This window comes from Dermochelys coriacea, chromosome 3, assembly GCF_009764565.3.
Source record: "Dermochelys coriacea isolate rDerCor1 chromosome 3, rDerCor1.pri.v4, whole genome shotgun sequence".
In the NCBI taxonomy this organism is placed as follows: domain Eukaryota; kingdom Metazoa; phylum Chordata; order Testudines; family Dermochelyidae; genus Dermochelys; species Dermochelys coriacea.
The window spans coordinates 169,862,662-169,880,146 of record NC_050070.1 but is presented as its reverse complement, the minus strand read 5'-3'; the positions used below and the strand labels follow the sequence as shown (position 1 = coordinate 169,880,146).

The 17,485-nt window shown below is 42.9% G+C and overlaps 1 protein-coding gene across 1 annotated transcript in view; it reads right to left on the bottom strand.

Moving 5' to 3' along the window:
- Nucleotides 1–17,485, bottom strand: part of KCNH1 (potassium voltage-gated channel subfamily H member 1) — a 311,734-nt gene that overhangs the window by 244,753 nt on the left and 49,496 nt on the right. The window contains 3 exon segments of the mRNA XM_038397908.2: nt 12,279–12,413; nt 12,415–12,452; nt 12,455–12,671. Of these exon segments, the coding sequence (XP_038253836.1) occupies nt 12,279–12,413; nt 12,415–12,452; nt 12,455–12,671 (390 nt within the window).

The window sequence follows — 17,485 nt, the reverse complement described above, 5'->3', positions numbered from 1 at the left end:
AGACACACATTGAGCTCCATCTGCCAAAAAAGAAATAAGTTTCAGTTCATTAGAGCTGGAACTGTTGCTGCACATCATCACCAAGAATTATCAATTTCTGTACTGCAAAGGAGCCCTTTAGGGAACACCCGTAAGGAAGATGTGAGTGTAGGACAAATTTCTAAATACCAGCAGTCCCCTGTGAAACAGTAACTGGACATATTTCTGTGAAGTGTTGCTCCACACTGTTAAGCAGCTATGTAAAAACTGCACCTCATCCTTCATCAGATCTGTTTCTTGGGTGCTTTCAGAGGCTAGGAACAGACCTGAGTAACCAAGATGGGGGGAATAAAAATAAGGATTTTTTTACTCTGTTTTAATCCTGTTTGCCATGCACAGCCAACACAACGAAGGAAGAGCAAGACAGACTCCATTCCTTCTAATGTATCATCAATAGAACTGTTTACCCAGTTCTAGTGAGATCCCGCGATGCAAACACACTGAGGGTGATAACGGTGCACAGTTGTTCTTCACAGCAGAATATGGCCAGCAGAACTTTTACTTTTGTTATTGGTGATTCATGAGAGTTAATTCAGTTTGCAAAGCATTTATTATTAATTATTGCTGTTAATTTGTATGGGAGAGGCATATTTTGTCATCCATAGTTCAGCTCACACAGGTCTGAAATCACTGAAGAACAGGGCTCTAGCTAAAGAAAGTATAATTTTAAATCACATTTTTTTACACACCACAACTGAAAAATGAACACACTTTATAATTCCCTCAGGGCATGATGGAGGATGAATAATTTTAGGGAAGATTGGAATTAGTTTTCAATTTATATCTCCTGGAGCCTTCATTAAGGATAGCAGGTATAGGTTAAATTTACACAGTCACATTCTACTCTTCAGGACATTGTGTATAGCCTTCTTCATGCATAAAACGCAAGAATATGTTTCACTCTTATTATAAACACTGTGGTTGGGAACCAAGTGTGAACCAGAGGTAGAGGGCAGAATTTTTTAAAAGAGGGCTTAGTGTTGGCCTAACACTGGCTCCCCTTGATTTCAACTGGCCAAAGCACCATTTCTGAAAATCCTGCCTGTCATGTTTAAGGGCTGTAGGGAGGTTTATGGCAATGTTGAGGTTTAATATAAGTGGAATGAGATGTGGAGGCCAAAGAGTAAATCATTATAAGGACTGGAATAAAGCTAGATAAAAGTAAATGAGTTATTTGTGCAAAATTGCAGACAGATGGCCAAATTCACCACTGGCATAAGTAGGGCAATATTCATTGAAACCAATCTTGCCCCATTTATTTTAATGTGATTCTAGATTCAGTTTCACCACTGCATTGCTCTAGATATCTGAAGTGTCATGATAACCCTGATTGTAAACAATACCATGATTAGAACTGTTCACTTTGTCATTTTTAACTTTGTGATTTTCTGTTAATTAAGTTATTGAACATGACCTTTCCTACAGATTACTATGTTTTGCAGCCAAGTTATGAGATAACATTATACTCACAAGCTGTAATTAAAATCTAAGCCTTCTGGTTACCACTAAGGATTTTAGTAAGGGAACAGCTGGAGATCTAAGATTCATGAAGCTTGTTTTTGGTCAGAGCTCTGAGATACCAGTTTTCCAGCATCCAGATAGAACATAGCCACCAACCTTGCCCATAATACAGAGGTGGAAAAGAGAGATCAAGAAAAAAACCCAGCAAATACATGGGAAGTAAATGTAGAGATGGGTTGAAAACTGATAAAAGGCTAATGTGTCCAGGAAAAGATACACATTGTTTTACATTGATCTCTAACAAAGGGAAACAAAGATAAAGGAAATGTGTCAGTAAACTAATATTTCATTAAGCATTGTAATTTGGGGATGAGTGTCAAATTAAGAAGTCACCCTCAAATTAATGGATCTATTTACCTTTGTTTCAGTAATACTGGTATAAAGCAAGTCAACTCCAGAAGCTTTTTCCCTATTTTGAAAAAAAACAAAAACAAATGTCCAATCCATATCTGGGGTCAGAACTACTTTTGGCATTAGTACCAGTCCATCTTAAATTCTAATCTGATACCTGTTATGAAATAGATTATAAAGCAACCAACCATTTATCTATTCAAATAAATACTCTTCGCCATCTCATCTGATTTGCTGCCTCAGATCAATAAAAATACTCTAAGCTGAAGAAAACAGAGTAACTGAATCCAGTCTTCTAGAAGATGTTTCCCTTTCTAAGCACTTTAAGTATCACTCTAACAGCAGTTTTCTGAAGTAATGCAAAATTTAATACGCTCAATTAGCTCTTGTCCTCGGACAACAGCTATCACTGTATGTTCTCACTGAAGATGTAATTTGATATATTAATTCTTTTAGATTTATATAGATAAAATAACAGCCCACATAAGCTACTCATTCTTCTGCAGTGTGATAAATCACATATCATGCTTTGCCAAGATCTGAGAAAGTAGCCTTGGCACCCAATGTATAAATTATACTTTTACTTATCTGTGACTTGGAGATAAATCCTATCCAGGCCAGCATTACAAGAGAAAACAGGGGATGCTGGCAGATGGACACTCTGCTGCAGTTATCTTGCCAGCCAGGAGTCCAGAGAGCAGGTCCAAGGGACACAGGGTAGGGTGTTTTTTGCTGCTGCCCTAATAAGGAACAGTGTGTACTCCCAGCTAATGTGTGTTGCTGATTGCAGCGGAATAAGTCCTCTTGTCATCCAACTGCATCCACAAGGAGATGTGGTGCACAGACTGGCATATTTACCAGTATTCTCTCCTATCGCTTGGAGAAGAGATCCTTTTCTATTTATTGAAGTGGGGGAGGAGAGGGTTCCTCTATATTCTTCTTCCCAGTTCAACAGAAGGCAAAATCAAGCCCAGTGACTGAATTGTGTAATAACTTCTATGTCAAAGTTTTCTCTTCATCTGGCATTTGTTTACTTAATACTAGATTCATTGATTTCAGTGGGAACAGGAGCAGGCCCCAAATGAAAATAAAAACTAAAGCCTCAGATTTAACAAATTTGCTGCTTCTGCCCTTTCAGCACTGACACAGCAATTGCTCCTGCAGGAAGTCAGCTAGTGGCATTAAGACAATACACGTTTCCTTGATAAGTTATTTTGTCATTGAAATCAATGCAGTCATGAAGCAGAACATTTTCAGTTGGTCAGAACCACAAGTAATGTCATCAGAGCCATCATCCCTCTTGGGTTATGCTGGAGGCACATGAGACCAGCAGACCTGTTGCTCAGCTGGAACGTGGGCTTGGAAGGGGTAAATCAGATGAAAGAACGCTTGGATTCCAAGCATCTTAAAGCCAACAAGAAATCAGACTGGTAAAAATCAAATATTCTAGGGGAGTGGAAAAAAATTTCCCCACTTTTTGCATGTTAGAGGGCCTCAATAGAGATTGCCACAAACTCAAAGGTCTGACTGGACCCTGTCTCTTGTGCAGGTTTTGAATGTCCAATATTCAATAAAAAATGGAATTCACCACTCTACAAACACTGCTATATACTTGGTATTCATGAAAGTGGACACTCAATAAAGGAAAAAGGAATGGCATTACATTTGAAAGAGGGTGTCAAAATGATTGACTGCTATGGGGATGGAGAGCTATGGAGTTTTGAGAGGTGGGGTAAGTAGGGAAAGGTTTAAGAGCACAGCAAAGTGGGAGAGCCTTATATCATACTGAATTAGATATTTCTCAAAAGCTCAGAGTTCTAAATGTTTCATTGTATCTCCACTTAATTCCAGCCATTTTTAATGCAGCCAGTATCCATTTCCCAATATACATGCCCAAGAACTGAACTGCAGTTTTCTTTATCCTGGACTATACCATGTATAATCTGCCTCTTGTGTAAAAACACTCCACAGAAGTTGGGTTAGGAATTGTTTTCCTTTTGCTTAGTTTAGCCACACACTTAGGCCTTGTCTACACTCACAGCAACACATAGGGTACATGTAGCTACACGCTACGGTGAAAAGCAATCTGCACCCATGTTGTCATGTGTAGCTGCATGTGGCAGTGAAAGGCTATGGCTGCAGGGAGCTGCTGGAGCCTTTCCCTCCTGCCTCCCACACTGCCAGAGCCTTTCGCTGCAGGCGAACAGAGAGCAGTGTAGGGTGTGTACCCTAAGGTTCTGGTGTGTCTATACTTTACTCACCTAAGCAATGCCTCACTATCTACACTGCTATTTATACCCAGGCTAGCTGGGCGTGCAGTGTCTGGACTCTGCACGCCGCTGTAAATGTAGACGTGGCCTTAGAGAAGATTCATTTAATTACCACAGTTAACAGACCCACATCCAAAGCACTTTGTTATTTCCCAGTCAGAAAGGAATCAAACAGGAAAGATGAACAAAATTAGATAGGAATCTGCTCACACACACCAGTAAATAACTTTAACACTACTTGAAATGTAGCTGCGATAGTCTTTGAAAAGCAACTGGAAGGTTTCAAAGTTAGCAAGATTCCATAAAACTCAGCTTATTTAACATCTTTTCTTCCCAGACTGACTCCTCTTTGGACCTGTAAGATGGCAACCTTCCCTCACCAGCCTGGGGAATTATCAGCTTCATTCAAATCAGTCTTTAGCCCTTGCCTCCAGATTCCATTTGTTGTCCAAACCACCAAACTCCTCACAAAAGGAAAACAAACATTTCCAGCTGGAGCTTTCTACCCACCAGGCTTCCCACCAGGAGTCTCCCGAAATGGTCTCTAAGGAAGGGAGACTACCCCTTCCTGCAGCTTCTCTATCTCCCCCTTTCCTGCAGCTCTTTATAGGAACACCTGTCCCCACCACTTCTCAGCTGCATCTGATTGGTAAATAGAACTGGCTGGCCCCAGGACTCTTGTCCTTAAACGGGGCAGGCCACCCTGTTACCTGACTATACTTATCACCACCATCTATTCCTTTACCCTCTTCAAGGTCAGGGATTACGTTCTTTCACTTAGTCATTAAAACCCCTTCCTTTGGGAGATAGGTATCTTCTTTGCCTGAATGCTAGGTTTTTCTCTAATTCATCTGGCTAGGCAAACGTGAGTTCATTTATATTTAATACATCTTTCCTCACGACTTTTCAGTATGCATATCTGTCACCTCAATTCATAAGAGTGATGGATAGTTCTCAATTTAGTCAATGTCAGCCAATAGCTGATTATATTGGCTCATGTTCGTGCAGCTAGAGTTTAAGGCCCTTCAGCACTTCCACTATAAACTCCCTTATTTCAGAGATTTATATGGTGGTGACATGAGTGGATTCCATTCCTGCCAGGAGATTTCATGACAGGATCACATGTTACCAGGGTAACAAGTCATTGTTTCCAGTGTCTTATGAAGTTATGGGCTGAAAACTGCATAAGATACAAAGGTCCGTGTGAAATTGCTCATGCCACCACTGCAAAAACATGCTTCAGCTTGGCTTTGGCATTTAAGGTCTTAGACTGCATAGGTCTTGACAAATTCCTAACAAGGAATCTGTCATAAATCTATTGAGGGATACAAGACTACTAAGTCACTGACTTCTATTTTTGTTAATTCTGGCAACTGAAGCTTCAGCACAAAAAAAGTAACATTATACCCAAATCTATGTGGATTTTCCTTGAGTGGGGAAAAATTTATGGTCAGTCTGAATACTGGCATATGATATTTGGTGCACATTTTCAAGAGTACTATAAGGTTTATGAGAAGTGGAAGACATTTTAGAACAACCCCTCATCCTAGGCAAGCTAAACTGGAATCCACTGTACCATCTTAACCTCAGTATGTACTGTTATAAATTTAAGTCTGACACCATGATGATTCATTAGTCAATGAAAGACTTCCATTATTTGAAGTTTCTTACCAGTTCAAAGAAGGGTTTTGGCTTTTAATTGTAGGAATAACTCGCCATCATGGAAAAGACTGGAAAAAAAGTTCTCCAATGTTCCTTTTATTTGAAGCAAGAGGGAAATCTCTCCATGGATAGTCTCTCTTTTTTCCAAATATATGACTTTTGAGAGGGTGGGGCATAGTAAAGGGGGACAGGTGTTCTAGATGTTTGAATGCAGGATATCTTCATAAATGATCTGGAGGATGGTGTGGATTGCACTCTCAGCAAATTTGCGGATGATACTAAACTGGGAGGAGTGGTAGATACGCTGGAGGGGAGGGATAGGATACAGAAGGACCTAGACAAATTGGAAGATTGGGCCAAAAGAAATCTAATGAGGTTCAATAAGGATAAGTGCAGGGTCCTGCACTTAGGATGGAAGAATCCAATGCACCGCTACAGACTAGGGACCGAATGGCTCGGCAGCAGTTCTGCGGAAAAGGACCTAGGGGTGACAGTGGACGAGAAGCTGGATATGAGTCAGCAGTGTGCCCTTGTTGCCAAGAAGGCCAATGGCATTTTGGGATGTATAAGTAGGGGCATAGCGAGCAGATCGAGGGACGTGATCGTTCCCCTCTATTCGACACTGGTGAGGCCTCATCTGGAGTACTGTGTCCAGTTTTGGGCCCCACACTACAAGAAGGATGTGGATAAATTGGAAAGAGTACAGCGAAGGGCAACAAAAATGATTAGGGGTCTAGAGCACATGACTTACGAGGAGAGGCTGAGGGAGCTGGGATTGTTTAGTCTGCAGAAGAGAAGAATGAGGGGGGATTTGATAGCTGCTTTCAACTACCTGAAAGGGGGTTTCAAAGAGGATGGCTCTAGACTGTTCTCAATGGTAGCAGATGACAGAACGAGGAGTAATGGTCTCAAGTTGCAATGGGGGAGGTTTAGATTGGATATTAGGAAAAACTTTTTCACTAAGAGGGTGGTGAAACACTGGAATGCGTTACCTAGGGAGGTGGTAGAATCTCCTTCCTTAGAGGTTTTTAAGGTCAGGCTTGACAAAGCCCTGGCTAGGATGATTTAACTGGGACTTGGTCCTGCTTTGAGCAGGGGGTTGGACTAGATGACCTTCTGGGGTCCCTTCCAACCCTGATATTCTATGATTCTATGATTCTATGATTTGGAGCCAGCAATTCCTACTTTAATCTGATCTCTGATTCTGTGTTCTTGAACCAAGTACTTACCTCTCTCCCTCCGCCCATCTGTAACATGTGGCTGTTCACATTTACCTACTTCACACAGGAGTTGTGTGGATAAGTTAGTTAATGACAATAAAGTGTTTTAGAGACAAGATATTGTAATAAATCTGTATGGAACTGGAATTTTCATTTTGTTGGACATTCTGTGATTTCAAAGTTTATTTTCATTCCTAATCAGAACAAAACCAAAGAATTTTGAGATTGCCCAAAGAGTGAAAAAATTTGGGGGGGAAAAAAATCAGCTCAGATCCATTGAAATATTTTGTTTTATGTCATAATTATAAAATAAAATAAAAATTTAAACCAAAAAGCTGAAGCCTGCTGCTCTGATAAGAGCAGAACAAAACATTTTGACCTTACTGAAACACTTCCCTTCATTTTTTCCTCCAAAGCAAAAAGTTTCCAACCAGCTCTAGTTCTAAATATTCCTATGATGGTGGATCAATCAGTAGCTTTGGGATTGTGTGTGTTATTTTTATGCTGGGGCGAAAGGGGGTGGGAGAGACATGGTATTAAAAATATTTTATCTAAAACAGTTGATTTGGCACATGCCAATATTTATTTATGTGATCTGGTCTTATCAGTTGTGGCCAAATCTGGCCCAAAAAGAGTTCTACAATATCCACAGTCAATCTTGCCATTACTAAAAAATAGTGCCACTTATGGTGAATACACGTGTCAGCTCATGATACCACATGCTGTTCATAGATTTATATATTTCAAAGCCAGAAGATACCATTAGATCATTTGGTCAGACCTACATGACACAGGGCATAGAATTTCACCCAGTTACATATGTACTGAAACCAATAACGCAAGAATTGTTCTATTATAATTTTTGTGGTATGGGGCCATCAGTATCTCAGAGCATAAAACTGCACAGATTCCAGTGCACCAAAAAAAATTTCCCAGTTTATTAATACCAAGAAAACCAAACAATGTAAGGACAAAATAAAAGCTCACTATCACACTTCTCTACCAACACATGATTTTGCCAGCATGCAGGCATGACTTGTAGAAACCCAAACTCCTGCATACAAACAGACATGGACGCCAAATGCTTTTAATGCTCAAATGCAAACATGAGCACCTCCAGCCTTCCTCCACAAGAAGATTCAAGAGCTAAATGACTCCAAGTGTCATAGTTAACTGAAGAGAGCCAACAGGTCTGTGGAGCAGTAGGTACAAAGTGTTTCACTCATCAGATTCAGATGAGGCACCTCATATAAATCAATCCTTTATGTACATCACATGAATTATGGCACTTTTAAGAAAAAATTGGCTTGTCAAGCTAATTCGTTACCGACATCCATCTTTCTTTACAAAGAAGGATTAGATACAGATGAAATTACTCAGCTTTCACCTGCTCTGATGCAGCGAAATAAGGATTCTGTTCTCTCTTGCTAAAGTCAACACAGGGAAACACTGAAGGAATAAAATGATCTTATAGTCTTTACCTCATTTTATAAACATGTTTGAAGGGTCATTCCCTATGGCAGGGGCATGCTCTGTTCCTGCCTCTTTCCAGAGGAACAAACTATTGAGACCATCAGGTAAAGCACCCAGTGATTTATTTACAAGTTTGTTCTCCCCACCTATACAGGTTGTACAGCAGCTTGAACAGAAACCTGGGCTCTACAGCCTTTGAGCCCAGCAGGGTATATCCTTCACTCTACCAGTGACAGCTCTTTCTCTTTCCCCCATTTGCACCTCCTTCCTGTGTGTGTGTGTGTGTGTGTGTGTGTGCCTTCCAAGTTAATGAGGTAATTAGTTTTTAACTCTCTCCAGCCTATTTCAATCAATTTGGCCTCCTTCCCATATTCAAGCATGAAAGGGGCAGCCATGGAAGTTGCAGTGATCAGAGTGCTGGATCAGCAGCTGCTGTCCAGCATTCGGTCACATTTCCCTTCTGGCAATATTACATTATGATTTTTTATTAAAGTATTTTCCGTAAGGCTAAGAAAGGCAACCCTTCCGATGTAAAAGTTGTTTCCTCAAAGCAGTTGGAGCAGCCTAGTGAATCTGGCCTTTAGATTCCAGTGAAGATTCCTTGTATTACTTCAGTTTCACACCAGTGCGTATCAGAACCTACAGAAGTCATCAAGCCTAAAGGAAGTGGAACTGATGTAACACGCCATGTAGAAGAGCTGTAATAAGGCATGAGTTACAGTAACAGTCTCTCTCTCTCTCTAGACTCAGACTTCCTGAATTTGGCCCTTCAGAGAGATGGACTGTCTTTATCTCTCCTCTGAAACAGTTCATAGTGAAATGGACAACAAATATTGGGCCAGGTCCTCAGCTGGTGTAAATTGTCATAGCTCCATTGATCATAATGGAGCTCTGACAATTCACACCAGCTGAGGATTTGCCCTAGTGAATCTACATTGATTTACACCAACTAAGGATCTGGCCCATTAGGGGAAGTAATGGTGAACAGCATTAGAATAACAGAATCAAGAAAGTTGTTTTCTTTGCTTGAATGGGATAACTAGAATGACCAGGAATAACACTATTGTACTTTTCTGATTCAGAAACTATTGAAGAACCATAGAATAATTACAGTATGAACCAGTTGTTCCCCTTTGAATGACAGCTTTATCCTAAGAATCTGAAAAACCAAATTCCAAATATAACAATAATAATCACTTCAGAAAATCATTGCAGTAACTATGTACCTATCTCTGTTCACTTAAAGGCCTTTCATTTCAGTGTAATGGCCTCTAGCATGGACATTCACACCTGGGTGTGTTCTGTACGTCATCCTGACAGAATCAGACTCAGGTTATCAAGAGCCTCTCCAGCAAGGTCAAGGATGATTTGCTACTGTTCTAGGAACATAAAGAAAGTGACTCTAGTTCTTTGATTTTGTTTTTTAACTCTACTGTAGACGCCACACAAATATATAAACTCTACTGTAGATGCCAGCTGTTGATCACTTGATCAATCCTTCTATTGCTTTATGAGTACCATGATCATCTACAACAGCAAAATGTCAGTCTTTCAAATAAATCTTCCCTTTGGCACAATTTGGGACAAATGAATATTTAAGGACAGGGCTTACAAAGTTTTGGGGGTGATTTCACTTGTGTTATTTCAGTCTGTGGCTCTATATAAAACAAAATCTATCTTCAGGGAATTAAATCTCACATAACATTACATTTGCTTCACTGCACTTAATAGTTTGCCTAGCTATCCCCAGCCAAAGTGAAAAACAAATATTTTACATGGATCTAATGAGACGAATAATGCTTTGTTCCCACAGCTTTTTTTGTTTAATTATACAAGAAGTAACATTTTTTTTGGTATTATCCAGATATTTCATTGGACAGTATTTAAGGATGTCCTGATTTCAGGACACAGATTGGTCACATTTTACATTAAGGTTATGTTTATAAATGGTTTATAAATGATGAATAAACAATTAATAGGTGTTAGAAGCATGTTACAGGCATGAGTAGTTTTGTAAAGGGACCTTTCAATGCAACAAAAATAAGTCTACTCACAGGACTACAGACTGACAACTTGCTGTTTTATTTAGCTGCATCACAACAGGAGGGGGGTAGGGGAAGTCCCACTAAATAAGGGAAGGAGGGAGCATGACTCCAACACATATGTTGAGTAATCCTTTTAACCTCATGATGACTACTTTACTACAAGTACTGTGTGTCACAGCTGGTTATAAGCACATCACTAGATGGTGTTATAGATGGTTATAAGTAAGGCTAAGATTTTGTCCTGGTTATTTTTAGTAAAAGTCATGGTCAGGTCAGGGGCAATAAACAAAAATTCATGGAAGCCATGACCTGTCTGTGACTTGCTGGTGCGGCTCCATGATTTTCCCCACCACCGTGGTGGCTGGGAGCTGTGGGGTTCCCCCTCGCCCATGGTGGCTGGGAGCTGCAGGGTGACTATATTTCCCCAAAGAGAAAAATGGGACATCCCAGCTGCTCACTCAAGGCATCCCCCTCTCACCCATGAGGCTATCGCCTGTCACTGGAACCCCGAGGAGGGCCCCCTCAGGAGTCTGTCACCTGTTGCTGGAACGTTGCAGGGGGGCTCCCTGTCCTCGCTGCTGTTGTCTGTTGCTGGGACCCTGCCAGGGCCCCACTGGTTGTCAGCTCCAGAGTCCTGCAGCCCCTGGGGCTGAAGCAGAGAATGTCATGGAGGTCTCTGGAAGTCACAGATTCCGTTACTTCCATGACCTCCATGACATAAACTTAGCCTTGGTTATAAGCAACCTGTTGAACTCATCTATACTAATTGATTAATCATTTATTAAGATATTTGTTATTTAACCACCCTTTATAAACTATTTGCACATGTGACTTTAATATAAAAGGTGATCAGTCTAGTCTCAATGCACTCTAGTCTAAATGACTAAAAGTAAAACTGTTAAAGCTACAATCTATCCCCCTAGTTTAAGTCATTGGTGGGATTAGCCCAGGGGAATGTCTGTGCTCCCCAGCTATCTTGTGGCAAGCCCTGAAGAAAGTGAGCAAGGAGGGAGGGAAGGTTCCATGATCCCTCTCTTCTGCCCGTTCTAGACTATAAGTCATCAAAACGAGCTGGAAAACGGTAGTTTCAGATAAATGTTTGGTATGCTATGTCTTCCAAACTGTGGTGCATGGACAAACTGTAGTCTGCAGGGAGCTCGCTAGCCTATCATGCTGGCTGTCCTCCTCCTTCTGGCTACTACATCAAATTAAAGACAGCTGGATAAAACCAGTGAATACTCTCCTGATCTTACTTTCTCCTATAAAAATTACCACTAATTGTCAAAGAGATGTTATTCGATCACACATGGGAGGAAATAGGATCAGCAACCAGGGCTGTTGCTCTGAGCATTAACTTCTAGGGGCACTACTTCACTTGCCTTTTTTTTTTTAATTTTATTTTTGGGTATACACACTTGGCTGGTTCATTCAGGGCAGGGGACCAAAATGGTTTTCCACGCTGGGTGGCAACACATCTAGGCCCAGCCCTGGGATAGGAGGTGGTGTGTACAAGACAATATCTACATTATGTTGCATAGCTATGAATAAGAAGCAGCAATTGCTGTGGACAGCTACTAAAGGGAATGCTCACACCATATGCCAGCATATTTACAAGTATTCATTCCTTCTTTTTTGGGAGGAGGCAAACATTAAAAGAAAAAAAATTAAAGCCCTGGAAATGAGTCTGGTATACTAACCTCATCAACATTCTCAAATGCATTGATGACGTCGTATGGCAAGCACGAAAGCAGATCAATCACAAACCAGGTCTTCAGGTAGTTCATGCGGATCAGCTTTGGGTCTGAGATCACCTCTCCAGCTGGCCCGACGAAGGGTGGTATGGAAATTAAGCACAATGTCTACTAAAAAATGACATCTACAATGCTATCTACCACCAGCCAGGCCACGTTATTCTGTTTGGTTTTAAAGGAGACGTTGTAAGGGACCAAAATAGCAGTGTAGAAGGTTAAAATCAGGATGATCCAGTCCCAGGTGGTCTTGAAAACACAATAATGTAAAATGATATGTGGTGGAGTCTTTGGTGCCTCTTGTTTGTACTGTGGAAGGATTTCAGAGCCCAGCTGCAGTACCTGGAACGACAGATATTTCAGAAAATGGGAAATATTTTTCACTTTTTTTGATTGAGCTCAACAAAACGTTTCACAGAAATAGTGCCCATTACAAAATCCTGCGACTCCTTTTAGCACTAAAGAGTTGCAAGTACAATACAACAGAATCCTTTTAAATTAACCGGTTGCCTCTACATCCTTTTTTTTTTATGATGTTGTAGCTTCCTGTTTGCATTATGGTAGCAATTTGATGCCAACCCCAGATAGGGGTCCGTCACAAGGCATGGCTGACTCATAGCACCCCCTGCTGGCCAAGCATGGCTCCTGCCAGCGCTCTGCCTCATTTTCCCATCCACAGGGTTTTGTCTCTCTCCCAGAGAATAGACATGGTTCAGTCTAGGTCACTTTCAAAGTTCAGTCCACATAACTCCAAACAATCCAAAAGTACTTTTGCCCCACTTTGGTTCCCCTTCTCAGCACTTTCTGGGCTCCCTTTAAGTCTCCTTGCTCTAGGATGGAGCATGCTTCCCTGGAATCCCTTCACAGTCTCGACTCCTCTTGGAGCTACCTTTCTATCTTTCCTACTCCGACGTAGGATGCTCACTACTTCCCTGGAGTCCTTCCAGACCCTCCCACAAGAGCCCAACTTGTTTCCTGTGGTTCTTCCTTCAAACAGAGTTTTCTCAGCTCTCCCATGAGACCCAGATGTTTCAGGGTGTCACCTGACCCCAATTAGTCCAGTCCTCTTAGGCTGGGAGGCAGCTACCTATGGCACAGGTAGGGTTAATGGAACAGAGCTGGCTAGCCTAGGCTTCTTAGACCTTAAAGGCATGTCTGCACTGCCACTGGGAGTGAGCTTCCTGCCCAGGTAGATGGACTCACACTAGTGGGACTTGAGCTACCTTACTAAAAACAGCAGCGTGGGTACTGCAGGTATGGTGGAGACTCAGGCTAGCCACACAAGCTTAGACCCAGGGGATCGGGTCGGCATGAGAGCCTGAGCTCCAGCCTGAGCCGCAATATCCATGCTGCTGTTTTTAGGGCACCAGTTCAAACCCCACTAGCGTGAATGTGTCTACCCTGGCTGGGGGGGGCTGGCTCCCAGCTGCAGTATAGACTTACCCTAAAGGGCAGGCCTTCCTGTTACAGGGCCCCATTGCATGAGTCACTGAAAACAAATAGCAAGAGACGGATTCTGCCCTGAAGGGTTTACAGTCTAAACAGACAAGATAGATGAAGGGTGGGAAGGGAAGCAGAGGCAAGGAATTACTTGCACAAGGTCACTGGCAAAACCAGGAATAATACCTAGCTCTCCTTATTCCCAGCCCAGTGCCAATCACCACTGGACCACGCTGCCTCTGAACGCTGTTGATTTAATTCTCTGCTATATTGATGCTATGATGCGGCATGAATTAATTGGACTTCGTTGTGCTACTTTGTGAGGCATAAGAGTAAATCTCACTTTGCTTTCAACACCACAAAATTGTACCATTAGCTCAGTAAATTATGCCAGCTTTTAACTTTCACTTTCCATTAAAATAATTCAGACATCAGGAGTATTGAATATCTGAAGACCTAGGATCTGATTCTGACCTCATATAGGCCCAAATTCAACAAAGCACTTAAGCAAAGGCTTAACTTTAAGCATGCACTTAAAACTCATTGACCACACTCTCAGCTTGAAGTTAAGTCCTTTTTGGAATTGGGCCTTGGATTGATTTTACCCCAGTGTAACTTCACTGCCTTCATTAGGCCTGATTAATACACTGGAATAACTGAATAGAATCATGTCTGAAAGGTTTTGGACCTGATGCACATCTCACGCTAGTGTAAATCAGGAGCGACTCCATGTAAGTCAATGGACGCACACAAGCATGAAACCAGTGTGAGATCAGAATCAGGCTCTTACACTTTTTCCTCAAATAAAAAATGTGAAGGCTTGCATTGACTCAGTGATAGGAAAAAATTGAGAGGAAGACAAGGGTATTGCCAGAGGGAGGTGAGTCAATGCCAAACAAGCGAAATCTGAGAAAACTTTTTAGATCTTCCATTTTTTTTTCATGTTTACTACTAGCATGGCTATTAATTTGCTTTGAAGAATGGGGAAAAGGAAAATAAATCGCTGCCACCTGTAGGAGGAGATCAGACAATATGCCCTCACAGGAGTTATCCACACATCAGCTTTTTAATATCATTTATATGCAGACTTTTATTTGCAGACTTTGCTGAACCTTTTTAAAATGATCTTTGTGAGCTGATGGTTATTTCCAACAGATTAAACTGAAAGGAAAAAAGGAGAACAATCAGCTCTGAGATTCTGTCTTTATAAGCATCCTAGGGCCCGATTCTTTGTTCTTCTGCACCTTTTATGGTCATTTACACCTGTACAGAGTAAGTGCAAAACAGCACCACACTAGAATGGTAGCATTTCACACTCATTTTGCACAGATATAAATGACCGTGTGAGGTGCAAGGCTGTGGAAAATCAGGCCTGATGATCAGGCCAGAGTCCAACATTTTCTCCAGGAGGGGGCAGCCTGAGCTAATCAGAGCCATAGATAGATTACTCCTGGGGGATTTATGCACCACTGCACGTGTACAGGGGAAATGAATTCTGCAGATTTCTTTGCTTCCAAACAGAAAAATGACAGGGAAGAAAAGGGAAGCTGCAAGAGTAGTCACACACCACTCCCTAGCAGTGCAAGTACATTGCTGGAGCGGCCGGTGGAGAGGTAAATCACCACAGGGCTAGGGACGCCCCAGCCAGTGGCTCCTACCCTGATCTGGGATCAGGTGCTAGTCCTGGCTGGGTTGGAGGCAGGAGAGGACAGGATTTCCTCTTCCCCTACAAGGAGTGGCTGGGTCTGCGACAGACCCACCCCAAGAAACCTCCCCCAGCTGCAGGAAGCTCAGCATCCTCCCCTGCTTCCTGTCCCCATTCCTCCTCAGCTGCGGGGGGAGGGGTCACTGTACAGGAAGCTGCAGGGGGAAGGGTCACTGTACAGGGATCTGCTTACCTGACCCTCATGCATCCGGACCTCCCATACCCAGTCACCCATGCCAAGTGTCACCCTGTACACCCAGACACCCCTACCCTCCCATACCTGAACTCCACCCCATTGAACCTCAACCCCGGCATCTGGAGCCCCCCCGCACCCAGACCCCCACCTGTGCACTTAGACCACCCCCCACTGAGCTCCATGCACTCAAACCTCCACCATGAGTAGCCCCACCCCCCTGCACCATCCTGAGCCCCCTCATCCAGACCCCATGCCACTGACCCCCAACTATCTGCACCCAGACTCCCACCCCACCAATCCCCACTCCCCAGCATCCAGACCCCTTCCCATGCTGAGACCCCCACGCCCAGACCCTTCCGCTGAGCCCCAAACACTTTCACCTGGAAGCCCCTGCAGGGTCCTATTATGCTGCACCTGAAACCCCCACACCCAATGATCCTCTGTGCATCCAGATCCCCCCACACCTGAACTCCTCACTGAGCTGCCTGCACCCAGATTATCCCACACAGAATCCTCTCACACCGAGCCCCTCCACATTTGGATCCTGCCTTGTTGAGCCTGCCTGCCCCACACCTGGTGCACCTGGCGCAGAGGGGCAGAGCCCCAGGGTGTTTCTGGGGCAGGCCCTGGCCTTCTGCTGTGTCAGGGTCAGGTGCAGTATCACCACTGAGTCTGTGCCCGGGGGATGCGGAGGCAGGGAGGCTGCAGGGTGATCTCCCACCTTTGCACAGCCAGGTGGCCTGTGCTCCCCATTGCCATGCTGGACCCTCTGCATTTATTTATTGACAAATAAAACTTGCAGAATTTTAAAACATTGTGTGCAGAGTTTTTAATTTTTTGGTGCAGAATGCCCCCCAGAGTAATTGATTTGCAGACTGTGTACACCCAAGATCAAACAGAGAATCATCAACAATCCAGAACAATATGAAAAATGTAGGCAAATGTGACCTCCTATGCTGAACTTAGTTTCCAGAAACAACCGCAAAACAGAGGATCAGCATGTGAAGCTGTAATTAGAATCCTATTAGAGCACTCCAGTCTAGGATTTGGTCCTGGCTATCACAAAGCATTCCTGGAGCCATATCCTGCCAGTCCTGGACCTTATTCATCCAGTGCTCCATGCGACAGGAAATCTGCCCTTGGGTGGTTAAAGAAGCTTGAGGTGATGTGAGGTGGCAATAACCCCCTCTCTATCAAGAGGCTGCAGCTGACCACTGCCATCCCCCCAAAAGTATGTGGTACTGGCTGGGGCAGTGGCTTGGGCAGGTGCCCATGGATGAACTGATTCAGAATATCCTTTTGAACCACTGTGGGTGAATCCAAGTCTGAAATGCAGTCTGAGGGGCAAGTGGACTCATCCAGACTACTCATCCATTGCAATAAATTGGTCAGCACGCACTTCCCATCTCTGACAATAGCAGGTATAACCCAGAGTGACATTCTGCAGGTCAATTAAGTAGATTTTAGTTATAATACTTAATGGTCCCAGCCACTGCTAGAACATTTTTACCACCTCTTAAATGCAGGGCAAAACCGCAGTTGCCTCTTGTAACATGCTGCTGAGGATACCCAGAGCTGTGAGCCACTGTGTGACCTCTCTGCCTGCGCAAGGGAGAGTTTTGCTGGTGATTAGATTGTGTCTCACTTTCCTGCCACACCGGTCTGTCTTCCTCACCAGCAAACTCCTCAAGAATCTCCCAGCCTAGCAGGTAAGTATCAGTGAACTCTAACCTCCAAGCTTCTCAGAGATGCTTCTCTGCAATGTACAGCCCCTACCACTGTGCTTTCACAGAATATACCAAGTTTGTACTCTGC